The sequence below is a fragment of the Bombus impatiens genome, unplaced genomic scaffold, assembly GCF_000188095.3.
Source record: "Bombus impatiens unplaced genomic scaffold, BIMP_2.2 scf_1707, whole genome shotgun sequence".
Taxonomy (NCBI): Eukaryota; Metazoa; Arthropoda; class Insecta; order Hymenoptera; family Apidae; genus Bombus; species Bombus impatiens.
Genome location: NT_178126.1, coordinates 335,841 through 359,957, shown reverse-complemented (window position 1 = coordinate 359,957; position 24,117 = coordinate 335,841). Strand labels below are relative to the sequence as shown.

At 33.0% G+C, this 24,117-nt stretch overlaps 6 protein-coding genes across 12 annotated transcripts; 3 read left to right on the top strand and 3 right to left on the bottom strand.

The window, feature by feature from the left end:
- The first annotated feature begins 91 nt into the window (after positions 1-91).
- On the top strand, positions 92-2,091 carry LOC112213896. Its single transcript, XM_033324218.1, has 5 exons — positions 92-348; positions 440-659; positions 731-910; positions 1,000-1,264; positions 1,490-2,091. Exons 1-5 carry the CDS (start codon positions 185-187, stop codon positions 1,627-1,629), a joined length of 969 nt encoding a protein of 322 aa, XP_033180109.1. The 5' UTR covers positions 92-184; the 3' UTR covers positions 1,630-2,091.
- On the bottom strand, positions 2,065-20,294 carry LOC100745277 (facilitated trehalose transporter Tret1). Of its 6 annotated transcripts, XM_033324217.1 has the most exons (6): positions 11,147-11,380; positions 6,673-6,746; positions 6,272-6,580; positions 4,973-5,108; positions 3,505-3,935; positions 2,065-3,173 (listed from the first exon to the last, which is right to left on the bottom strand). In XM_033324217.1, the coding sequence occupies exons 3-6, from the start codon at positions 6,350-6,352 to the stop codon at positions 2,271-2,273; spliced, it is 1,551 nt and encodes a 516-aa protein (XP_033180108.1). In that variant the 5' UTR covers positions 6,353-6,580; positions 6,673-6,746; positions 11,147-11,380; the 3' UTR covers positions 2,065-2,270. The 6 variants fall into 6 exon arrangements, with proteins under 6 accessions (XP_033180108.1, XP_012248245.1, XP_012248246.1 ...); XM_012392822.3 differs by lacking the exon at positions 6,272-6,580 and having other exon boundaries at positions 11,147-11,376; XM_012392823.3 differs by lacking the exons at positions 6,272-6,580; positions 6,673-6,746; positions 11,147-11,380 and adding an exon at positions 20,285-20,294.
- On the top strand, positions 7,084-10,226 carry LOC100743922 (cytoglobin-2). Of its 2 annotated transcripts, none has more exons than XM_003494171.4 (4): positions 7,084-7,448; positions 7,678-7,872; positions 8,893-9,118; positions 9,702-10,226. In XM_003494171.4, the coding sequence occupies exons 2-4, from the start codon at positions 7,715-7,717 to the stop codon at positions 9,831-9,833; spliced, it is 516 nt and encodes a 171-aa protein (XP_003494219.1). In that variant the 5' UTR covers positions 7,084-7,448; positions 7,678-7,714; the 3' UTR covers positions 9,834-10,226. The 2 variants fall into 2 exon arrangements, with proteins under 2 accessions (XP_003494219.1, XP_003494220.1); XM_003494172.4 differs by having other exon boundaries at positions 7,129-7,414.
- LOC100745514 (cytoglobin-2) lies at positions 12,929-17,196 on the top strand. The gene is made up of 4 exons (XM_003494184.4): positions 12,929-13,206; positions 13,283-13,503; positions 13,757-13,982; positions 15,974-17,196. Exons 2-4 carry the CDS (start codon positions 13,349-13,351, stop codon positions 16,106-16,108), a joined length of 516 nt encoding a protein of 171 aa, XP_003494232.1. The 5' UTR covers positions 12,929-13,206; positions 13,283-13,348; the 3' UTR covers positions 16,109-17,196.
- LOC105681692 lies at positions 16,672-20,278 on the bottom strand. Its single transcript, XM_012392816.3, has 2 exons — positions 18,811-20,278; positions 16,672-17,639 (listed from the first exon to the last, which is right to left on the bottom strand). Exons 1-2 carry the CDS (start codon positions 19,016-19,018, stop codon positions 17,401-17,403), a joined length of 447 nt encoding a protein of 148 aa, XP_012248239.1. The 5' UTR covers positions 19,019-20,278; the 3' UTR covers positions 16,672-17,400.
- On the bottom strand, positions 20,238-23,810 carry LOC100745156. Its single transcript, XM_033324220.1, has 4 exons — positions 23,542-23,810; positions 22,190-22,284; positions 21,981-22,122; positions 20,238-20,469 (listed from the first exon to the last, which is right to left on the bottom strand). The coding sequence occupies exons 1-4, from the start codon at positions 23,595-23,597 to the stop codon at positions 20,238-20,240; spliced, it is 525 nt and encodes a 174-aa protein (XP_033180111.1). The 5' UTR covers positions 23,598-23,810.
- Between the last annotated feature and the right edge of the window lie 307 nt (positions 23,811-24,117).

The window sequence follows — 24,117 nt, the reverse complement described above, 5'->3', positions numbered from 1 at the left end:
CACGCATAGGACAACCTCTTTTTACATTTTTCTTAACATTAGAGAATCTTTCTATGCAAAGAGAATACAATTTGTTGAAAAATACCTAAGATTCGTAGCAGTGTTAAACGCGATATTCAGCTTGTACGAATATTACACGCGTCACAATATGCCCATACCTTCGTGCATTTAAAATTCCAAAGAAATGGGAAATTTCCTTAATTATAAGTTTGCTGGTTCAAAACTGATTAAGGATTGCGATACGCAACTATGTGTTCAAGTCGAATGCGAAGATTTCAAGAAAGTAAAAGAAATTTGGTTGGCCGTGGAAAAGGATACGTCGCATTATGGATTTGCAATTTGTACTATGTAATTATAAACTGTTTCAGTGTAATCTTTATAAATGCAAATACATACAAATTTATTGAATAGATAAAATATGAAATATACTAACTCACAGGCTTTTTAAAAATCACCCGCAATACGTAAAGTATTTCGAAGATGAATCAATTCCGGAATTCGTCCAAGAAGCTATAATTAAAAAAAAATTTATTACTATATGTGACATCATATGTGCCCTGTTTATAAATTATTACGATAAACCGTCTCGCAGAGATTATTTTCTTGGTTACATCGCAATGGTTCACAAGGACATGGGATTAACGTTTAAAGATCTCGCAGTTTGTTATATTCTCTGCATATAAAGTAGGTGAAGAAATATTATATAATGTAAATTACGTTTCATTTACAGAATTTTATGTCAGATCTAATGGAAGCGTTAATTACCGAGTTACCGTACTTAATGACCGAGGAGTATATTGCGACGCAGACAAAATATTCTAACAATGTAATTGAGATAATGGTAGAACTTATGGACAATTATGTTGAAAGGATGTCACAAATACTACGTACGAGAAATGGAATAAGAAAAGTATATGTTTTAGAAAAAACTTCATTTCATTAATCTGTTGAATGATGGAATGTTAAACTTGTATAAAATTAAGAATAAATTTTAAATAGTGTTATGTGTGCAAACCTGATCCAGAGTCACAGATTGTATATGGTTTTCCATTGAAATATTGGATATATGGAAAACGATATTGGGAATATCGGAAAGCGATGTGGGCATCGATGGAAGCAGATATGTTGACAAATTCGACGGACGATACTAATGCAAGCAATTTTCAAAGAAAAGATTTTCATCATAAGAAACAAACAAAACCGAAAACACCAAAAATAGCCATAAGTTCGGATAGTAACACGTTGTTGGATCAACCAAGACAAAGTAACGCAATATTCCAAGCTATGCAATTTTCCGCTGTACTATTTCTACTACTTAAGATTTAAGAGTACTGTTACAGATATTGTTACGTATGTAATATATGAATATTAATCATAATTATGAATATACATATAATCAGTAAAGTAAATAGTTTTTAATTTTAGTTTTAAGGGGATTAAAAATGTTTTTCCAATCTTTTTCTTTTTCTTTTGATCATACTATTGGAAGGAAGAAGAAGCAGTCGCATCAGCCAGTCGACAAGAATCTCGTTGTTACTATCGAAACGAAACAAAGAAAGACAAGAAACTGAAAAAAACGTTAAATCCAAATTTTCTCCAATGGAATTTATTCTGGAGGTAGACAAATAATCTTTGCTTGTATTGCTTTTATTATAGAAATGATAGTTTATTATCTTGCATGTATAACACATTAATGTTAAAAATAGACACAGTATTGGTAATATCTTCTTCCTTAAGGTGGAAAGCGACCGTGATGGCAATAATGATCCGATAAATTTAAATGGAGCAACTACGCAGAACCCAAAACAATTTTCTGCGGAATTGCAGGAAAGTAAATATATATTATATATACATACGTATATTATTATATTTTATTTTCATATCTGATTTTCATATTTGATTTTCATATTTTCCCTTTTATTTCTTTATCAACTGATATAATCACGAGATAAAATTCTTACGTTATAGATACAAATGCAAAGATCGTGAACCAGACGGCAAGAGAACGTAAACGAATGCGTCACTATCTTACTCATTTCAGTGTTTGAAATTTAGCATTGGCATATAATAAAATGTTTTTTATTCTTTTTTCTTAATATTCTACTCATTTATTTCGTATTAACATTTCCAGAGGTTTGAAGAATTTGCATACATGAACGTATATGAGACGCTCACACTTTCCCGTGGTAATTGAACAGTTTGAAATAGGGTTCCAATGATGCAATGAAAATCACAGAAGAAGTTTAAATAAATAGAATGCATAGGTTTTTTTATTTCGTTTCCTCTTCTCCGCCTTCCGTCTTATTCGAATGTTTAGCTGTGCTTTTATTTAAAATTTCCTGAATCTGACTGAAAGTCTTTCGTGATGTTTCCGGCATGACGACGGAAGCAGTGATAGCAATTATAAGTTCGATACTAGCAAAGATGAGAAATATTAAGTGACTTCCAACATGATCTGATATGAATTGGTAACCTTTGCCTACGATTATGCCGAGTACTGATCCGTAAATATTAGTGACCATGGTTGCCCAATTTTTCATGTCTATCGAGAAAATCTCCGAGGTGACGATCGCTGGAATCGAGCTTAGACCAAATGCGACGCTAACAATGTAAAATATGAGCGCGATTAATGGTATCAAAGAGAGGCTACGAACGTCCATATCTAATTTCTCAAGCAAGAAATACACTCCAATGACGATAAGACATAGCGAACTACCGTACGACGATATTAGGAAAACGGGTTTCCTACCGAGTTTGTCGACTATACACGAAGATATTAAGGATGTAATCATAGATATCGCACTTATTATCAGAAGAATGAAATTATCATCGAAATTTGTATGGAAACTTTTAACCAAAGTGCTGGCATAGGATAAAACGCCCATATATCCGGAAAATTGTTGACCAGAAAGTAATAATAACACGAGCAAAAGCGCTTTTTTGTGTGCCTTCACCGTGAATAATTCCTTGTAGCCACCATGTTTTTCCACTTCTATCGATTTCTTCATCTCCTCTATCTCGTCATTATTGTCATTCTTACGCCTTAGCCATGTCATGGTTAGCGCGGCACATTTTTCCTTATTTTTCATTAAGTAATAATAAGGCGATTCCGGTAACCATATAGCAGTTAATAGAAATAAAGCTGTTGGTATTATATTCATCAATGCGAACGTCTGAAACAAGTGTAAAATACGATATATATATATATATATTGTCTCGTTTGTGATTACTCTTAAGTTGAAATACGTAATATCTATCGATTTTTATCGTTTAGAATTTGATCACTGATTCTTTTCAATATTTTTATCAATGTTCATGAATACAAATTTACAAACATTATACTTCTCTCTTTCGTTATTTTCTGTACTCGTAGATTTTATCTACTTAAGACATATAGATAGACATATAGATAAAGTCATATTTTCGCGTGATTATTATTTTAACAATTTGTTTTGATTCCATAATGATTTCATAACTTTTTAGTCGAAAATCTGAAATAATTACCTTTTTATCCACTCGCGGACCAACTCCGTATACGAAAATATATCCCAAATGAAGCATCACAGGCATCATCGAGCTGCACACTCCTCTAATTTTTGTCTCTACCAGTTCTCCGATATACAGTGGGACTGCGGCGTATAAGATACCGATCGATATACCAGCGCAGAATCTTGCCATGAAAAGATACACCCAGGATTTTTCAAAATACGTGAGTATCCAACAGGCGATAAATGGGACGCTCGTTGCATAGATGAGCCATTTCCTGCCGATGCGATTTAGCAGTAATGCAGATAGAATAGGTCCGAAGACGGCACCAATATTCAACGCAGCAACTACCCAGCCTGCATTGTCGACATTTTTTAGGTCTTCATATTGTTCTACAGCAATTGCTGACCAAGTGAAACATATTCCAGAAGCCAATAGTGTTAGGTTAACTTAAAGAAAAGAAAAACAAAAGATATATATTATATTTCTCGATTACAGTCAGATTACACTAATTGAGAGGCTCAGTGGAAAAATGGTATAAGTGCATTGCTTTCTTTTTCCAAAAGGAAGATAACAAGCAGAAAATAATACGTAACAACCGTATTTATTCAAAGGATTTTATGCCTCTTTTTTTATTATGAGCTTCCAAGCCCTTATGACAACTAGCGTGTTTTAATACACAGTTTTGCCAAATTGAACATTTTATCACTCGTACCATTTTTCCTGTAAATCTCTCGATTATGCAAAAAATTATGTCCATTTCCATTTCTAGGTGATCTTCAAAGTATACTATAATTTTATGCTAATTTTCATCAAGACCTTCATGGACTGTACGGATATATTCAAATGAATTAGAAATAAAGGAGGTCGAAGTTTTGAAGAATTTAACGAGATCGTTATTCTATCAATAGTTAATTCTTAACTCATTCATTATCTCATTCATTTGTGCTATTGAGAAATTTTGCGACATATTGTAGTGTATAATGATAATGATAATGACTATTATTAAGAAGCAAAGTTCGACAGGTTTTTCATGACATGATGTGATAAATAGTGTTTCTTTTGGCGTGATTAGAATCATCAGACACTACTTTTTCATGGAAATTGCTTCATATGCAAAATATATTCATAATTTGCACATATACAACAGAAAATTGGCACAACTTTAGATTCCAAGATCCAAGATTCGAAAATCTTCCGGAAGCTGCATATTTTTATCGTCTCTGATTGCTGAATAATATGAAATTAATGACAATATTACGATTGTATAGCTAAATGTATACCTATATTCACTATTATTACGTTAATAGACTATCATACAAGTACAAAAATTCTGTCGATATTTTTATTGATCCTTTATTGAATTCTATCGATGAACGATGATAATCGGTAACACTAAAGTGGAGAGAGATTTTCCGAATCATTTATTGCTTAAAATCGACAAAATTTTTCCACTCGTCTTATATGTGTAATAGACGATATTTACCTACAATGCTTGATATTAATTGTAAATAAATTCTACTCTTGGCGGGTTTGACTTTCTTCTCGGCACCATCGTCTACTTTTTCTAAATCGACTTCTATATCCGTCATGCTCGTCGTTTCTGACTTTGTTTCCTTTTTCTGCAAAACAACACTTTTCATTATTTTATGCAACTTGAAATTCGATTCGATCGCTAGCAATATAAAACAGTACAAATCGACCGAATTGACGATTTTCCCTTGCATGAGAGGCAACATATTTCGAAATGATTATGTGGCACGTCTAGCTTGTATCTTTTTCTTATTATACGTGAATCTCATGCGAAACAATTAAAATGATGTCGCAATTTTGCCACCTGACAGGTGCACATCAATCCGTATTTGTCACGAGGAAGATGTTTATCAATCACAGCACGTTCCATCATAATAGGAGAAACAACGTAGCCAAGATTTATCATGTCGTTTTGAGAATCCTTAATTTCTTGTTTGTACTAGACATACGTCAAAGGTTTAAACGAAACAATGATTTTTTAGCCTCTTGATTTTCCGACGTTTGTCGAAACGTATAACTCTCTGCATCCTATATGGAAATCCTATGAGAGCTTTAAACGATTAGGTTTGTCTAATATAGTTCGTAGAGTGACGTCAGTGGGAAAAATTATGATCAGGATTATACAGGATCATCCACCTAAATTGGAAACCGCACACGTGAGAACAGATGAGAACGGCAACGGTGTAACATGTACATGTGATGATAGGCAGGAACACAAAGTGGTTTAGTTGTCGCCACATAACTTTAAATTTGACGTCACAAGTGGTGTAGAAGACGATCGCCTTTCTCTATACTCTGTATCATAAAGAGAAGCGAGCATTCATCTCCCTGCGTGCTGACGAAGCTTTCGTGTAAGCAAACGTCCCCACACCGTAACTTTTGATCTTCCTATTTCTTTCAGTATTTTTCATCGTTAACATATTAAATATTTTCTCCTATGCGTTGCAACTTAAAGGTAACACTGACATTCGACAAGTTAGCCGCTGTTATCTGACTTTGGACCGCTCTGCTACGAATAGAAGCAAGGAAAGTAAGTAAGTCCTTTCAACAAAGGAAAGCGTACGACAAAACACCCCAGAGAATTCATATTTAGAGAAACTAGTTTTAAAACGGTTAAAGATTTTAGTTTAGAAATTAATTTGAATACAACTATGTTTATAACTCTATATTTCTAGCGACAGCTCATAGATGGCAGATGTATCGACACATGATTTGGTGGTGAGAGTACATGTTACATTGTTGCCATTCTTACCTGTTCTTGCGGGCGCAGGTTCCAAGTTAAATGAATCGTGCCGCAGGAACCTGGGTCACTAACTTTCCGGCTCATCCTCATGTTTTTCTTTTTGTTTTATATTATGTTATATTATGTTATGTCGTGCTATGTTACATATATCATTGGCTCGTTCTTAGACTGGCAATAAATCGCGTCTGTATCACAGAATAATATTCCTAATGAATTTTAAAGTACGTTATCTTGGTGTGGGTATTTCAAGTCGTTTGGAACGTTTCTGTGATAATTTCTTATGCTTGTAATTGTCATGTTTATCAGTTTTCTGATCTCTTGTAACAAGCTTTCTGGTTTAAGTGTGTACATGTATTCTGTTCCTCGACTTTTAATTTCTTAATTCTTTTTATTTATTTCTTCTGCCGTACCCTTAAGATATTCGTAATAAGTAGTGAATTTTCGTGCTAATTCACGTTTTCATTCGCAACCGAAAAAGCAGAACCTATATACAGTTATAAAGAGTATTTTACTTAGGTCAGATAACTTTTCCTAGATAATAAAAAAGAAAAACGAATATCGATGAAAGGGATGCATTAAAAGCAGGGTAGAGATATCAAAGGCAAAAAGGATATAAAAAGCAAAAAGGAAGCGTGTACAAAGAACATTTATCTAGCGGAACAACTGGCGCATGTATCGTCGATGCATTGCGGCAACGTGTAGCGCAAGGTTAATCGATTAAAAGTAACGAGTTTACCATATCGAGATAACTCGATATGAATTAATTAACCGGATGCCGGTGGCACGATCGTAAATCAATTTAGGGGCTAACGAAGTAGGAGCATTCGTCGCGGTTGTCGTCACCAAGCCACTTGCAGCAAGGATCGAACGATCGAACGTTATTGGTGTTCGGTGAACGAGCGAGGAGTTCAGTGACCATAAGCGTTAACTAGTCGAATCGGTTAACCGACTTAACCAGTTGGTTGCAGATCGTGTAAAGAGGTTTAATTCTTTAATCATTTAACCGCGTGGTATTAGTAGTACATAGCGACGATCAAGCGGAGGGGGTGGATTTAAAATAGCATTAGATACATAGGCAGTGCCGTCAGTCGGACTCGAAGAACGAGTAGTCGTCGTCCAACCGTGTCAGCGATTGAGCGAATTGAAACGACAGTACGTGGCACGTGACATATCATACAGAATTACGGTAATTGTGCACCGCTTGCACGCTGATAACCGGCGATTATGACGTGATCTAGACATCGAATCGATTTATTCAACGTGCATTCAGACCCTCTGTCACGTTCTTATTTTCATTTTTCATTCATCGCTCCTTAAACGAAATGTCATATCGTGGAACCGCGTACCATCTCACCACTTATACAGTGGTTCCTTTCGATTCGGGAAACGAAAATCATTATCCTCTTTCTGCGAAGGGTTTCGTTCTTTTTCGACGATATCCGGCCACCGAACATGGGAACGTTCCTTCGTTTTTTTGGAATCTCGTCATCGGACGATAACAGAATCGATGAAGCTACAGGGTTGACGGAGAAACAGAAGAAATTAGTGCAGAACACGTGGGCCGTTATCAGAAAGGACGAGGTGGCTTCCGGGATTGCCGTGATGACCACGTAAGTGATATATATCTTTTAGTCAACTGTTGCGAAAAAGCGAAGAAGATACATTTCGGAAAATTACTGAAATCGATAAAAAGATAGCTGAATAAATAGCGTATTGACTATAGTTTATGGTTATCTGTAAGCCTGTTGCGTTCATATTTTTCTTCCTTTTGCTTTTTTTTTTCTTTTTTTAATTATCGATAATCTTCGTCAAGAGATAAACTATCAAAAATCTTCGCATTACGTCATTTCTTCCTTTTTCTCGTCTTAATTTCGATATAAAATATTTGTATAACTCTGTTCTTTGTTCGAGTTAAGCGATTTTAACTTTCAGCTTGTTTGATCTGGCTTATCTTAAGGAAACGCATTTATTTTAGTTTTATTTCATCTCTTTAATTCCTGTTTTTCTTATAAAACTTTTTGCAATTTGTAACACTTGTTTTAATAAATGCAAACAAAAACCGGCGTTAATAACAAGCTATTAGGATAATATGTTAATCCTCTGACATAAATAGCGATAAATTGTTTCTTCAAGCAGCAGATAAGTTCGACAGACATTTCTTTAAAATTACGAATGCAATAGGCGAGAAACGTAATAATTCACATCTGCCGCGTCTTATATAATATTCAATATGTTAGCAATCAATTTCATATCAAGAATGTCGTTGCACTTGTTTTTACCAATCTCCGGAACATAAAAAAGATATTAATAACTTTAGTTATACAGATTAATGTTAAATTAACGCAACAATTAAATTAATATCATTCGGTTGCTTACAAAATATCGATTTATCGCTTATTTTCGGGTTTATATTTTCGATTCTATTAGATTATTCTCCTTCTCGATTATTCCATATCGTAATGCTTCTTTTTAGCCATCAAGCGACATAAAGGTCGGGAAACCGATAAAAATGGATATGATAAATCTATCATATGTTTCGTATGTGATTTGCATATAGTGCTTATAAAATTTAACGTCGATTTGAACATCTTGACGATGACGAAACTCGACTTTTCGCTAATTCTTTTCAGATTCTTTAAAACATATCCAGAATATCAACGATACTTTAGCGCTTTCGCGGACGTTCCGTTCGACGAATTGCCGGCTAATAAACGGTTTCAAGCTCATTGTGTCAGCGTAATTACGGCCTTAAATAGTGTTATCGATTCCTTGCACGACCCAGGATTAATGGAGGCGAGCCTAATCAGCTTGGGCGAGAGGCATAAAAAACGTGGCCAAACGAAAGAAGAATTTGAGGTACGAGTACGAAAATAACAGTAAAAAATCCAACGCAGTTCTGCTCGTGTCGTTTAGGGGCGAAAAGAACTACTTATTGATTTTTATTACGATCGAAAACTTTCATTAAGATAGACGAAACATCCTTTCTTAACACGTTCACTGCCACGGTAATCGTCGGTGACTCACGTTAATAAATTTTTTACAATGATTAAAATAAGATAAATTTCACGGAAATTAAAAAATTTTCAATAACGTGCACTACTTAGATAAGATTGTAAGGGAACAGACGCGTAGATACAATATCGTATTTTACGAAAACTGAATGTTACAAAGTAGTATATTTTAAACTATTGCGAGATCACACAGCGAGATACTGTATAAAATTCGCCTGGCGGTCAACGTGCTAATGATGAACGTTTCTCCCGATAGAAAACTCCGCTATACAATTCTCAGAACTATAATTGTACGTGGCAAACGATAAACTGTTATTTATCGCTTATTAAAATTTTATTAGTAGAATAAATCTGATTTATAAAAATTTGTTGAAAAAAATCAACGAACGATAAAGACGATTTATCGTATGTTCGATTTCGATTTTTAGAATTTGAAAGGAGTAGTGTTGAAAGTGCTTTCTCAAGCGCTAGGGAAACAATACACACCGGAAGTGGCCGAGGCATGGAGCAAAACCTTGGACTGGGTATTTTCGAAGATATATCAGATTTACGCTTCTTGAAGGACGAAACGATTGAACGTGCTCGAAAAACATGAATCTCGTATATAATTGACCCTAAATAACGAATCTCCGTAATAGTTGTTAAGAATTAAATGTTGTAAATAAAATGCACTGTTTTACATGTTTGCACAGTTGCAATCACTAGAGATACGTTGGATGAAAATGGAAAAAGATGTTTCACAAATTATCCGCGAATATCGAACAGGAATATATACGTTTATATCTTCAACACTTAATAGATTTTCGCGCACACTAATGTTAACGTATCGTATAATGCATGTATATATGGACATGGTTTTATATTATTTTATTATTTTCGACTTCATGTAATGCATGTTGAACTATTGAATGTTTGAATTAAACTTGCACGTCAATTTATTAGACCAAAATGTATAAATCTTTTATTTTACTTTTTCTTCTTTCACATTTCTTTTGTCTTCGTTTTATTTTATCCGTTCACCCGATAGATATAATGCAATTCTACTTTTGTAAATTTAGGTATTATTTATGTTTTAAATTATAAAATTCTATTTGGCAGTAGGATAATCATAATTTTTAGACTTTTCATTTCTCGAAGATTATAATTTTTTAAACACGCAACGATTCCAGAGGAAATATACAAGACATTTCTTTTTTTCTGTATCTCACGTTATGTACGATGACTGTACCTTCCGTGTTATCAAGTAATTTTCGGGGATTTGCAAGTATGTTTAGTACAATCTGTTATAGCATTAAAGATCATGGAATTATCATCTTTCTCATTATCACGTCCAGAACATAACCATATTTCAATTTACGTCTTTTCTTCGGAGACAAGATTTATCGTTCGGTACCATCGGAGTAAGTCGTGTTTCTTCAATAAATATTTCAGAAAGAGAAATTCGATTAACTGGTGATTGAGCGTGGCCGATCATAGCGGAAGACAATTAAACTAAGTACGAATTGTGTCATAATACTTGTACGATGCCGATCTAACCAGGCGGGACGCGTATTTTTCGCGTGCAATCAAAAGCACTGAATTCCAGGATAAGTAGAGGGGTCAAGTGTCATCTAGAGTTCTATAGAAGACTATTCACATTTACATTACAAGCGAAGCGCACCGTTTGTAGAAGAGGAAGAAGAAGGTGGAACGCTGCACAAGTTTCACATCTGTCCGGCAGTGCAATTCAATATTAAACATTACAGAACGTAATGAAACGAAAATACTACTGAAAGTATACGAAACGCTATTGGAAGTATACGAAACGCTATTGGAAGTATACGAAGAGACGCACGATCACTCCAAGATGTTAATGTAAGAAATAATTACTCACCTGCTACAAAATATCGTAAATAAAACAATATACAACTTGTTAAGGGCTGCAGAGACTGGTCACAATTAAAACATTGGTGTAATTCTGGGTCACGTTAAACTTCTGATACTAGCTGCTACGGTCTATCCACTTTATAAACTTTCTCGATTACTCAAAATCAGATAAGAATATTTTTTCACACAAGAAGCAGCGACGATCTTCGCACAGTTGTATATACGCGATATCAATTGGTTTCCCTTTTCCAGCGTTTACATCATTGTCTATAATATATATGATAGATATAATCGACAATAAAATTATCAATTACTTTTTGCCTAGATAATATTGTTTATTATAGTAGTATGCGCTGTTTCACTGTATCGTTATACTCGGTAGTATTATCAGTAATATTTTATATACTACGTTAATTTTTATATTAATAATCTAACATTATCTATTAGATATAATTCTTGGATAGATGACATCGTCTTTGATGTTAGACGTTTTTATCTCGAATGAAATCGCCTTAAAAACTATCATTCCCTAGGGTAATTCATCGACATGGGTAGTAATTTAATGAGACTTTTTATAAAGCGAGAATATTCCTTTTTGTTATGTTCCATAGGTAGGATTAATTATCAAGCAGAAAAGCTGTAAATATCGATAAAAGTTTGAAGAAATTGAAATATTTAACTGCTTTTTAATGGCGATTGTCGCGTCATAAATCATAAGCCTACATAATTTTACAAAATTAATTAATTTTGAAATTATATTCTTATAATAATTAGACATATCCAGGTCAACCATATTAATTATTGTTATATATTCTTTTCCATTAGGTATATACAATATATCTTAAAAAGTTACGCCGAGATTTCTTGTTACTTGCTAACTTTATGCTTTTATAACTATAACTTCGTTCTTCCAAGGAAGACTTAAACGGAAAAATCAATATATACGTTTCAGCATAAAATTAGTGTACGTAATTCATTTGCTTGCAGATTTAAATAAAACCACTTCCTTATTCAGAAAGAATTACAGTTGAGTTTTCTGAACGTTCAATTTAATAATTGCTCAGATTGTGCTGCGGCCAAAAAAAGCATGATATTTATATTATTGGACAAGGCGTACTACTTTTACTCTATTATTAAATATAATAGTATTAAGCAATACATCAGCGTCCTCAAAGCAGGTATTCTATTTGTACGTAGCATCGAAATTAATTTGGTTTAAAAAAATGTTATTTTATTTTATCTTTTCCTGATAGCGAAGTATAAGCAAATACAAAAAATTACTGAAACTGTTAATTTAATTAATTGTAAGACCGTAATGAAATCAAAACACAATTCAGAGCATATAGAACATACATGTCGTTAACACTAGAATTTTGTTTTATTGATATTAATATTTGTTACATAATAGTATAGTTATATAATAATGTATTAAATTTGTTATGTAATAGGTATTAAAACGTTCACAATTATTAGGACTATCGCCAAATTATTATTATCGTTATATTTAGCACAATTTCATACAATACATTTATTTTATAAATTCCACGGGTACTTCGATAAATTTTAATATAATATTTTTTACATATAGTTTTAACAGTTCTTATACGTTTTCTATAAACGCTACAAACAGTCAATTATATTAAAAGAAATAGCTCCAAAGCTATTAGCTCTTAAGCTATTTTCTAAAATATTTCGGTATTCGCATAGAATAGCATTTTTCTTTGATGTGATTCCCTATTGGAAATTCGTACGTGCGAAACTGAAAGTTGGTTCCTGCTATTTTTACCTTTAACGATCATTATCAGTGGGCTAGTCCACTTAAAGCAACATGTACTTCAGCCCAAAGAACAGTCGTTTTCGAGTTACCGTTACGCAAGCAACTCTTCCAGTCATCAGTGGAAATAAACGACTACATATTATCAATATCTTCATCTATCTGCATAATCAAAGGCAAAAAAAAAGACGAAGTAGTACGTTACTTGATTTTTATTAGCAGCAATTTATTGCTAACAATATTCCAGTCCATATACATGTGACACGTGTAGTGTATAGTATAGAATTTTGAAGGTACAATAAATACTCGCTATAATAAATCGATTATACTATAATAATGAAGTTATAATACAATAAATTTCGACTACAGTGTGTTGATAGAAAGATCGTAAACAGACTAAGTTGATAACAAAGAAAGTACGAGGCACCTTTTAAAATGGGTTCTATGCTAACCTATTTTCTCGGCAATCCAGACGATGATGTTGTAGATCCGAAACTTGGTTTGACCAATAAAGAAAAGAGGATTGTAAGAGAAACATGGGCTGTATTGCGTGCTAATTCGGTAAAAGTTGGCGTAGATATTATGATAAGGTAAAACAATATATATATATACGTATTGCATCATTTTTTTTTTTTTTTTTGGCGCTAATTATGTAATGTCGTAACGTTTTGCAATACTTGTCAGAGTCGAAATTCAATCACTATGTTAACGATGAGATAAAATATTGATCGTTGAAATATTAATACTATCATATAAGAGATAATGTGATACAATTTTGATATGGAAATTCTTGTGCGATGAAGCGTGTGTCACGTATAGGTATACGGGATTATTTTGTTTCAGTTACTTTAAAAGATTTCCTCAGCATCATAGAGCTTTCCCTCCGTTTAAGGATATTCCGGCAGATGATTTACTAGATAATAAAAAGTTTCATGCTCATTGTCAGGGCATTATGAGTACATTGAACGATGCGATCGATGCTTTGGATGATATTGACTTAGTGGACGCGATATTGCATACCACTGGCAAGAGACATGGACGACGTGGTCAGGGCAGACAAGAGTTTATTGTAAGTCTGTCTTATTTTTAACTACTATATGTCCGATTAAGCTTTTTATTCTTAATCTTGTTAACGTTACTTGTGTAACTTATGAATCTCCTCATTAATAATTTATTTATTAATGTGATTGGTGAAATAGTTATCGTATTATTAAATTATTATTAAATTATTATTAAATAACATAGAGAATGACGCGTGACAATAACGTAGAATAAATTAAACTTTGAGGATAATGAAATAATTAAAATTGTACAAACAATTATTATCTTTGTGTAGAGTGTCCGTGTACTAAGATCAAAAACACAAATTTTTTTTTAATTTACCTCTTGAACTTTTTAATAAACGCATGATATAGTGCAATGTACTATAAATATTCTTCTTGAGCTATACGTGTATCTTAATTTTAGTTCCAAATATATTGCCGTTCAATATTGAGAAAATATTTATCTTACAATGTTATCGTTATGTATCAGATATAAAGACTCGATTAGATTAATTGCGCAAATTGATAGTCGTCGATGTTCCTTCGGTAGAGACAAAACCTTAAAGTCATCGTTTATCTCTGAATATTGTGTGACATCATTATCGCTATATTTATACGTAACAGCAAAGATATGGATGATGAATAGAAGATGATAGAATCAATCACAATTTGATTTATTCGTCGACATCAGCATTTTTTGTTAAAATTTTAATTTTGAGTTTGATTGACTTTTATCTTTGTCACGTAGGATGGAATATGGAATATGGAATAATTACTCTTCTTTTTATATAATAATTCTTCTTTCTTCTAAGTATATTCCTCATTTTGCTTTTTTTTTTTAAGTATGCAAGCCATTAACTATTAAAAACAAATTAGTCTATCGCTACATCGAAAAATTATAGAATATTATTACTATTAACTGTAAGAAATGATAGGAAAATCTCGGACCCTACAATCCGCGCTATCGTTCGCTAAGACTGCTACTTTAAATGCATTGAAACTGAAACGACGCTGACGAAACATTTTTCTACAAGGTCAAAACTTGCAACCGGAAGTCTTGGATGGTTTTAACATGCATCAACGATAGCTTGCAGACTTCCGGATATTAAGATGTGACGAGCAAGGTTGTTCGCGTTGATAATGATAGCTTCAAGCCAAGACTGACGTTGTATCGACAACCGAAGTAAGATAGAACGTTAAGGGTTTTCAAATAGAAATAATTCAATATCGACTATTTCTTCGATCGTTTAATATTAATAATATAATATCATACATTAATACATCAATAAATTTTGTTATCGATAATTTTCTAATTATTAGGTACCATATCAATTATTTGATTAGATATCGAAGATTTTTAGATCGTACAAATCGATAATTGTTGTCAACGAATTTAATACTGTAGAGTATAAAAGGTGATAGGTTATTGGTAATGCATTTAAGACGAAAGATATTGTCAATACTCTCGTCAAGGTTGACATAGCGAGGTTAACGTGTTTCAATCTTCAAGTATTATTATCTTCAAGTATTACAGAGTATTGCAATGATTCTTGAATTGCGTCAGTAAATATTGCAGTTTTTAGATAATAAGATTTGGTGATTTGAATCTTTATAATCGATGTGATATAACAAGCTTAGGGTTTAAAGTTTGATCTTTTCTTCAAACTGATTAACGATAAGAGCTATTTTCGACCTAATTGTATCTTTTTGTCGTTATCAAATTTAAGGTTAAGAAAAAAAATGAAATGATTGTTATGTATATGCGTCAATATTTTGATAGAGATTCTACTAAAACATTGAACTTAAAAGTATCTCGAATAGCAAAATTATTAGAAATTAAATTTATTATACCTTAAAAAATCAAAAATTGAAATGACATCGTGATTCAGCCACAAAAATTTGAAAAATATAGGACATCGCCTTTACATTATCTTACAAATGAAATGTTTCGTACATGTTCTATATTATTATTATTTATTACTCGGTCGTTACATACTATCATTATGTTACATTTCAGGATTTGAAAGGAGTGGTGATGGACGCGTTGAGGGGCACGTTTGGTTCGAAATTTACCACCGAAGTGGAAGTCGCTTGGGACAAAGCGATCGATGCCTTATTTTCAAAAATATTCGAGGGTGAAGATATGATATAGCAAGTGTATAACCACTAAACGATTTTTTTAATCAGCATCCGTATCACTATCGCTATCTGGATGTATATAATCAGTAGCTACATTGCTTGTTTCAGTAGTGTATTTCTTCTTTCTTCTTTCCCTTTGTACTTTATATTCTTCGTCTTCACTTTCCTGCTGCTTTAATTTTCTGTAAATCAAGCACGGGTATATAAAGGGTGTATAAAAAAGAGCCGGGAAAAGCTTTAGGAGCATATAATACTCGTGAAAACAAGGAAAAACGTCTTAATAAACTTGGGTTGAAAAACCATTCATTTCATAGTTATCGCTTAATGTGTAAAAGTATAGTATATAAGTAAAAGATTAGAAAAATGGCAGGATTGTCGTGTACGCAATTGTATGAAAAAATGTGCCTAAGTGTGTGTTGATTGAACGTAATGTCGAAAGTAATGTCTAATTGAGAAAAATATCTCGTAGCATTGAAATTAATAGTTATTACCCATATTTATTAAGACCTTTTTTGCTTGTTTCCATGAGTATTACACTATGTCAAAGTATTTTCCCCATTTTTTTGTACATCCTGCATATATACATATTTGTGTAAAACGAAACACGAAACAAATAGACAATTTTTGTTATTGGTATCTATAACACGGCAAAAATATGCGGAAAATGATAATCGTACTTGTACTTGGTTTTGCGAAAGTGTTGCCTGATCTTTTGCAATACTGTGTAACATATCAGTGTTAGTAGGGTTCCTAGTAGTCCTAATAAGGTTGCCATGAGAATAACATCAATTTGCAGCCAAGGATCTTCTTCTTCATGGCGTTTGAATGATTCAAGCGTTACTGGATAACTGTGAAATTTGAAACGATAAATGCAAATGTACCGACAATTAAGGCTGTTCGTGGCTATGATGCTTTTATTTTCAAAGAAACATTACATTTTATTAAATAGATATAGAGGTGATGGCAATTCATATTTTTGGAGGATGATACACTAAAAGTTCAAGATTGTAAAAGAATGTATAATTGATACTCTCAAGTTGATTGTAAAATACGAAAATAATTTCGGAATAGTATCTACTTGAAATAAAGTATAAAACTACATTATGATAGTATTATAGAGAGGATTTTTCTTCGGTCTTATTAAATGGAATTTTTATTTAGATGAAGAAAAAGAACTTTGTATTTATACTCTGTGACACTTAAAGCGTGTTTTATTCTATCGAAAGAAAAATTTGTTAAACCGATATGTTGTACTCAAACCGTACCGTTGTTTAAACGGTAATCGAAAAATTTCATCAAGATTACTTACGGCAATTCCGTTTCTTCTTTGACGAGTTCATCGAACGTGTTTACCAATGCCCTGTCGAGATCTTTCCCTATTTGCACGAACGAGGATTTTCCTAACCAATCTGCCAGATCATTTCGATTTATTTGACGAAGTCTGTGGGTTAAAATCTCGTGAGTGTTTCCTTTGCCTTCAGCTGGAGAACTATTCCAATGCAAAAGATGGCGAATGCAAGGTATATCGTCGTCCACGTTACGTTCTTCCTCACAAGATTATCAATAGTATTATTAGCCATTAAAAACGAGTTATTATTTTTTATGGAAGAAGTATAATACATATAATATTATTATATTTAGTATAATTATAATACTAATATCATAATATATAGTAACATAGTAAATATAATAATTAATTACTATTAGTATTATAATATAATATTAAATATACACAATATGCTGTTTTGAAGTAATCGTTATTGAAGTACTTTCAACTGACTCGAAATATAATTTAGAATTATCTCGGACTAAAACAAGCAGATAATTTATCGTAAATACGAACGTAGTCATAACTAGATTGCAGATGTTTACGCAAATTTACATCTTCATAAACACGACTAAAGAACTGAAACACAAGCCAGAAGTTTGTATCACTCGTTGAATATTATAGAGAACTAGACTATACTATATCTACTTTGGATATTTTAAATACAGGGTGTCTCATAGTATCGGGAACTTACTTCGGCGATAGATTCTGCACGTGAACAATAAAAAGAAGTTCGTATACCCTATTTGACCTACTTTTCGAGTTACGAGCTTTGACGAACTATATCTGCATATCTTCACAAAAGATGTTGAAAATACCCTTCTCGCATTCGAACACAAGCCCAGCGACATTTTACCCATTGACCGTCTTACCCTTCCTATTTCTCCAGGTATCGTTTTAATTTTCTGGAAGCCTTGCTCGATTCTCTCGCGAAGTATTTCGACGCTGTCAACGGGCAAATTATTGCAACATAAAATTTGCTATAGTTTACAAACGCAGTCAAATAAGGCATGCGTTTATACGAACTCTTTTTATCGTTTTTACGTGTCCGATGCTACACGGGAGTATTCTCATAATTTTTGAGTATTATGTACATTCTACGTGGTTTCATATACGTACAAAATAAATAAATATTCACTTCACGATCTAGTTATAACAATCTCCCGACTTGAATCCCACCCGGAAGCAATAGGAAGAATTGAAGAAGTTAATAAGTAAATTGAAATTATAGTTTATGTTTCTTGACGTGTCTATCAATCTCTTCATTATACCACTCGAGATGAATATACCTCAATTTTCCACTAATTTTACAATTACAATATATTTCTTCCAATAAAAAGAGCTGATATGGTCGCTATTGTATTCTATTCGATCATTGTCCGATTTACCAGCAGCTGCGAGATTGTTCGGTAGATCGTAAGTAATATAATGAAGCGCAGCTATCAAGCGTCGACACTCGAAAGGATTAAGGCGTGCGGCTAAATATTCCAGCTCGTTTAAATTGACGTCGATCGTGCCGAGGACATCGTATCGCAGCAGAATAACGATGAGGCTTAACCTTGTGGGCCATTCGTGCGTCCTTGATAATTCTTTCATTGTGAGGTTCACGAAACGAAACGTCTCGAAACGGCGACATAAAATGATCGTTCTTTGCTTTGTTTCGCGAGAAATTAACTTTGGCGAATTTCACGGCTGACGGATTTCTATGACTTTCAAATAACACGGGATCAACTCTGACGAATTTCGGATGGTTCGCTCATCATTCGGTAATTTGCGGTTGTTGGAGTTATACATGGTCGAATGGCAAAATATATTTTACGAAATAGACACACAATGACTCATCGAAGTACCTGGATATTTAAAGAAACTTTTCATGGACATATTATACGAGTTGTACAAAAAAATTGTGAAATTTGGAATGTACCTGAAAATGTATAGATATAGAAGTTACAAAATATTTGTTGCAAGTATACATTTCGCAAAGACCGTAGAAGTATTTAAAAGATCAATTATTAATTATAATAGTAAACTACAGTATTCAATGAGACCATCTTTAGCATTAATCGTATATTTAAAACCACTATTCTTGTTGTATGCTAAATTACTAAGTGTATGTTTGCAATAAATATCTTGTCGTCTCTACATATATTTTCTAACCAGCTCATATGACCGGTCTTTGTCCTGAACCTTAATATAATCGTTTTTAATAATATGGACGACGATTTTGTGAGTTTCTATTGGCTCGGTAAACATTTCATAGTCCGTGAAACAATATCGTCGCGAAGCGGTTTCTGACATGCCATACGCTAAAAAGAAAAAGACGCTGCTTGGAGAGGGGGGATCGCATGACTTCGTTATATGTATAGTGGCAACGATTCTAAACAAAATACAATTCCAACGTAGAAGGTCACCGTTGGTTGCGTTGCGAATGGCAGTAAATTGTCTCTGGTTTATAAATATTTTCGACTCCTGTTTCCTTTTGTCATAGGGTAACGTTTCACGAACCTAAATCTTACACGAGAAATGCTTTTTAAGAATGGTGAAAATCGCATGAAAATCCGTCCACTGGTTCTCGAGGTCGTACTATGTGTTTAAATTAGTTTCAAATTTGACCAATATTATAATTACGATTAAAATTTCAACAAATTGCGTGTTGATGAAATCTTACCATAAGCTTGTTATGGTAAGCGTTCGTGAGCCAGTGTACGATCGTTGCAAAGAGAAATTACACGCGCGAACGTTTAATGAGAGCTTTATACAACCCATGCAGCAGTCTTTTCATGTTTATCTTAAATGATACATTTAATTACATGTTTCATCTCTTCGGTCTTTTGGTGCTTTTCTTCCGTTTCTTCTTGTAACATCTGTAACAAGCCATCGGCTCTGGTTCTTCCGGTTCCTGTGGTACAGATGGAGGTGGCACGGAGTTTTGCGTGGCTGTGTGCACCAATTCGTACGACGGAGGTCGTTTCCTTTTTATTCGTGGCTTTCGAATGAAGTAACTTCTAGACACATCCTCTATGTCATCTCCGATTGCGATAAATTTACTGATCACAAAGCAATTATTATTCGATAAGTTCACTATGTAGAATATCTTCGAATAAGTGGTACAACTAGAGAAAGAGTAAATCTATATGAAAAAATAAATTCAAAATGTAGAGTAACAATTGTAGCTGCATAGGACATTTCATTTTCGAATAAATTCACATTACGCGTTCATCGAGCATGCACGTCTTTGACAATAATTTGTTTGAATTATTAGAAAATATGCTACTACTATTATTATGTTACTACTTCGTAGTAGCCGCTATTATTATTAGTGATACGCGTTTCATCAGTCGCCAGCCAAAAGTTGCAGCTGCAGCAATTAAATTTTGTTTACTGTCTCGTCTCGTTGGTCAGACTATATGCTGTTACTTTTTAAATGAAAAAAATTTATTTCTTCAACAAGATAAATGATCATCGCTACACTTTGATAAAAGCATTGAATAAGTTTAAAATAGTTGGAATAATTTGTTATTAAATTATTAAATATTTACTCGCGTTGAATCGTCTATAATGGTCAAATAGCTCAGTTATCATAATTTTCGGCCGTAACTCTAATAGAATTTTCCTTGTGGTGACGCGTTAACTGTATGAATCAGAATAAGTTAACAAGAAAATACGTTCACAAAAATATCGTAAGCATGGTACAATAATGCTGGCAGAACAAAGGCGATCATTTCGAGCAATGTTTCCATTGACAAAGGGAAACGATTCTTTGTCAAAGAATACTTCTATTTCGTTGCTCATTCTTTGCTATCTAATGCGATAAGTTCAAATACCAATGTTGATATGTAAGCACGAGTAATATCGTACGTAGTACAGAGTGAAATCGTATTTGACGAATCTTCAGCATCGATCTATTGAAAAGTTAAGCTTGGTATAAGAAAATGATGCTCTACATTTTTCATTTACCTTTTCATGTTCAGTGGATCGCGAAAGTATTTGAATATTTGTCATAGAAAACTCTGACGTGTATGTGTATTGTATGGATTACATAAAATATTGTGAAATATTAGCATTTTAATACTACACGATTCTCATTATTGTACTGATAAAATTTAAGATCTAAATATGTACGTATACAGAAGTTACAAGTTATTTATTGCAAACGTACAAATATATTAGCATATGGCAATAGTATAGCAATAGCATAGCGTTAACAATCAGGTCTCGGATGTATAATTAGTGTTAAAGATAATGCCATTAAATATTAAGGCTTATTAACGTATAATCGATTGTTTAAATACTTTTGTAATCTTCGTGAAATATATTTGCACTAAATATCTTGCAGCTTCTACGCTACATTTTTAGAACTGTTCCAATCTTTACTACATAATCATGATGATTATAGGTTTTATCAGAGTAATAATTTTCAAAATATCTCGTATAACGCATAATAATAGATTTATAAAAGATTTTTACGAATGTTCTAATAGTTTCTTAGTATTTAGTATTACTTAGTATTGCCCGGAGCGTATCGGTTTGAAGAACAAATTAGAATAATTATAATCACCCTTTTTTCTTCTTCCCTCGTATTCTATCGAATAGTTTCATCAGTCTGTTCCTTATAAGTAAAGTACATAAACAAGATACGACTATGATTGAAGCGAGAACGATGCCTGCGCTGTGCAACGACAGTTTGATAGTAGTACGTCCTGCGAACGATCGTAATACATTAAGATTAAAGAGGAGTTATTACAGCCAAAATGTGACATTTATTACCACTGATCTTCTGAATCATCTGCTCCGAGAGTTGAGGTTCTGTATTACTATCTTTCTCTTTCAGCGTGGCTGTTGTCGCGACTCCTTCGTATTCGCTGAAGAATGTTACAGAATGAAAAAGACAGCGTGATACAATTAAACGAACGTCTGTATATCGTAGTATCGCAAAGGATATTCTAAGAATGCGCGTAGTATTGTTTCTTGTAGTTTTATCGCCTGCGTCACGAGTATATTTAGAAAAAATTTCGAAATAATTTATCTGTAACGTGATAGGGATGGAGGACAAAATAAAAGATTTTTCGCGAAGAAAATATTATGGTATCGTTAGAATCGTTTAATTATCCATATATAATAATTATTGTCATATGACACGATGATAGACGATACGATGAAGAATGAAAAATTTAAAAAGACACATTATATTCTCAGTTTTAGCATTCTTCCCCATTATGTATGTGCCAGCGATTATGAAAATGGACTAAGTTATATGTTCGAGATGTATCGTTTCGAGATATTTAAAGCTTTGCGTTTGACATATGAGTTGAATTCTATTTAACGACGCAACAGCCAACTCAATGCAGTGGCTCGATATCTACTACTTTGCTAGGATGTTTTCAAATTATTGTAATGTAGGTAGACTCATCGCAAAAATAAACGATAAGATCACTTTTCTTAGATTCTTGAACGTAGGCTATTTCTATAATCATCGGCACCGTATATGTGTGCGAATTTATATGGATATCGATTAGCATTCAGCAAAAAAAAAAAAATGATCAAGAAGATACAAATTTTTAAACGAGTATTTTTAAAGAAATTCCTTTTACGATTGAATTCTTCGTTTAAAAACAAAATCCAAGTACTCTTTCCTATATCTTCTAGTTTCCAAAATATTTCAAAAAATATGTTTTCAAATGCTAACTTTGAGAACTGTTTTCAACTCTTTCAAATAAACAACGAATTGTTCTTTTACTGCGTAAAACTTTCATTGCTGAAGTCTTATTAGCGTTGATCGTACACAGTTTGGGAAATTATTTGAAAATCTATAATGATATCAGCAAACTTTTGTTGTGAACTCGTTTCTACTATTTACCAATTATCGGCGTTATTCGGCAAAAATTCAATTATCTGATAAAATTATATTTCATCGTTATAATCATTTATAAGATTATCGCTGTTACATTTTATCATCTATTCTTATTGATCATTTTCACGAATTAACGTTAAATATTAAGAGTTATTCAATATGAAGATTTCGAAATCACCGTTTGAGGAATTATAATGCATATCTTCTTAAAATCTATGCCTGAGTTATATCTAAAGCTTATTTTGTTTCTTAAACGACGATAACTCACTCCAAATCGTCCGCTTGAGCTTCGCGAATTACTTTCGGTGACTTGGAAGTTTTCATGCTGAGTTCTGCGAGACACGCGATTAAATCCCTCCTTCCGATGCGTTCAAGAAGACTGTTCAAGATCGGATACGTGTTCCTCGTAACCGTTCTTAACTGACAAACCCATTTCACTAGTCTTCGAAAGCAATTTTGTTCTCGAGCTAACTTTTGTATTTGTGCTTCAGATAGTTGAGCTGTTACAATATTTTATAACATCATCCGATACCTTTCCACGCTATATTTTTAATCGTTTGAAAACCTTATGAATATTAGAAAAGATTTTTTTACAGCAAGTAATACGGACAAATTTAGTAATTAGGCAATCTTGATATTTGCTTATGATATTTACCAAAACCATATCGCTTTCACTAGCTAATATATTTTCCATGTTATTGTGTATATGTGTAAATATTTCTTGGAAATGTTTTAGCAAATTAATAGAAAAAAAATCGAGTATGGAACATTTATACGTAATATACTCATAGGCATATGAAATTTCTGTACATTAGAAGCGATTTATTAGTTGCAATCATACAAC

What these genes read in the sequence shown, in the direction of transcription:
- LOC112213896 (XM_033324218.1), top strand. Translation starts at nt 185, where the DNA reads ATGGGAAATTTCCTTAATTATAAGTTTGCTGGTTCAAAACTGATTAAG. An exon ending in TAACGTTTAAAGATCTCGCA is followed by an intron (nt 660 to 730) that starts GTTTGTTATATT and finishes TTTCATTTACAG; the next exon opens with AATTTTATGTCAGATCTAAT. An exon ending in CGAGAAATGGAATAAGAAAA is followed by an intron (nt 911 to 999) that starts GTATATGTTTTA and finishes AATTTTAAATAG; the next exon opens with TGTTATGTGTGCAAACCTGA.
- LOC100745277 (XM_033324217.1), bottom strand. Translation starts at nt 6,352, where the DNA reads ATGAGGATGAGCCGGAAAGTTAGTGACCCAGGTTCCTGCGGCACGATT. An exon ending in ACCTGCGCCCGCAAGAACAG is followed by an intron (nt 5,109 to 6,271) that starts GTAAGAATGGCA and finishes GTTGTTTTGCAG; the next exon opens with AAAAAGGAAACAAAGTCAGA. An exon ending in GTCCGCGAGTGGATAAAAAG is followed by an intron (nt 3,174 to 3,504) that starts GTAATTATTTCA and finishes CACTTGTTTCAG; the next exon opens with ACGTTCGCATTGATGAATAT.
- LOC100743922 (XM_003494171.4), top strand. Translation starts at nt 7,715, where the DNA reads ATGGGAACGTTCCTTCGTTTTTTTGGAATCTCGTCATCGGACGATAAC. An exon ending in GGGATTGCCGTGATGACCAC is followed by an intron (nt 7,873 to 8,892) that starts GTAAGTGATATA and finishes AATTCTTTTCAG; the next exon opens with ATTCTTTAAAACATATCCAG. An exon ending in AAACGAAAGAAGAATTTGAG is followed by an intron (nt 9,119 to 9,701) that starts GTACGAGTACGA and finishes TTCGATTTTTAG; the next exon opens with AATTTGAAAGGAGTAGTGTT.
- LOC100745514 (XM_003494184.4), top strand. Translation starts at nt 13,349, where the DNA reads ATGGGTTCTATGCTAACCTATTTTCTCGGCAATCCAGACGATGATGTT. An exon ending in GGCGTAGATATTATGATAAG is followed by an intron (nt 13,504 to 13,756) that starts GTAAAACAATAT and finishes ATTTTGTTTCAG; the next exon opens with TTACTTTAAAAGATTTCCTC. An exon ending in AGGGCAGACAAGAGTTTATT is followed by an intron (nt 13,983 to 15,973) that starts GTAAGTCTGTCT and finishes GTTACATTTCAG; the next exon opens with GATTTGAAAGGAGTGGTGAT.
- LOC105681692 (XM_012392816.3), bottom strand. Translation starts at nt 19,018, where the DNA reads ATGAAAGAATTATCAAGGACGCACGAATGGCCCACAAGGTTAAGCCTC. An exon ending in GAACAATCTCGCAGCTGCTG is followed by an intron (nt 17,640 to 18,810) that starts GTAAATCGGACA and finishes CTTGTGAGGAAG; the next exon opens with AACGTAACGTGGACGACGAT.
- LOC100745156 (XM_033324220.1), bottom strand. Translation starts at nt 23,597, where the DNA reads ATGAAAACTTCCAAGTCACCGAAAGTAATTCGCGAAGCTCAAGCGGAC. An exon ending in GATGATTCAGAAGATCAGTG is followed by an intron (nt 22,123 to 22,189) that starts GTAATAAATGTC and finishes GATCGTTCGCAG; the next exon opens with GACGTACTACTATCAAACTG. An exon ending in CGAGGGAAGAAGAAAAAAGG is followed by an intron (nt 20,470 to 21,980) that starts GTGATTATAATT and finishes CTTTGTGATCAG; the next exon opens with TAAATTTATCGCAATCGGAG.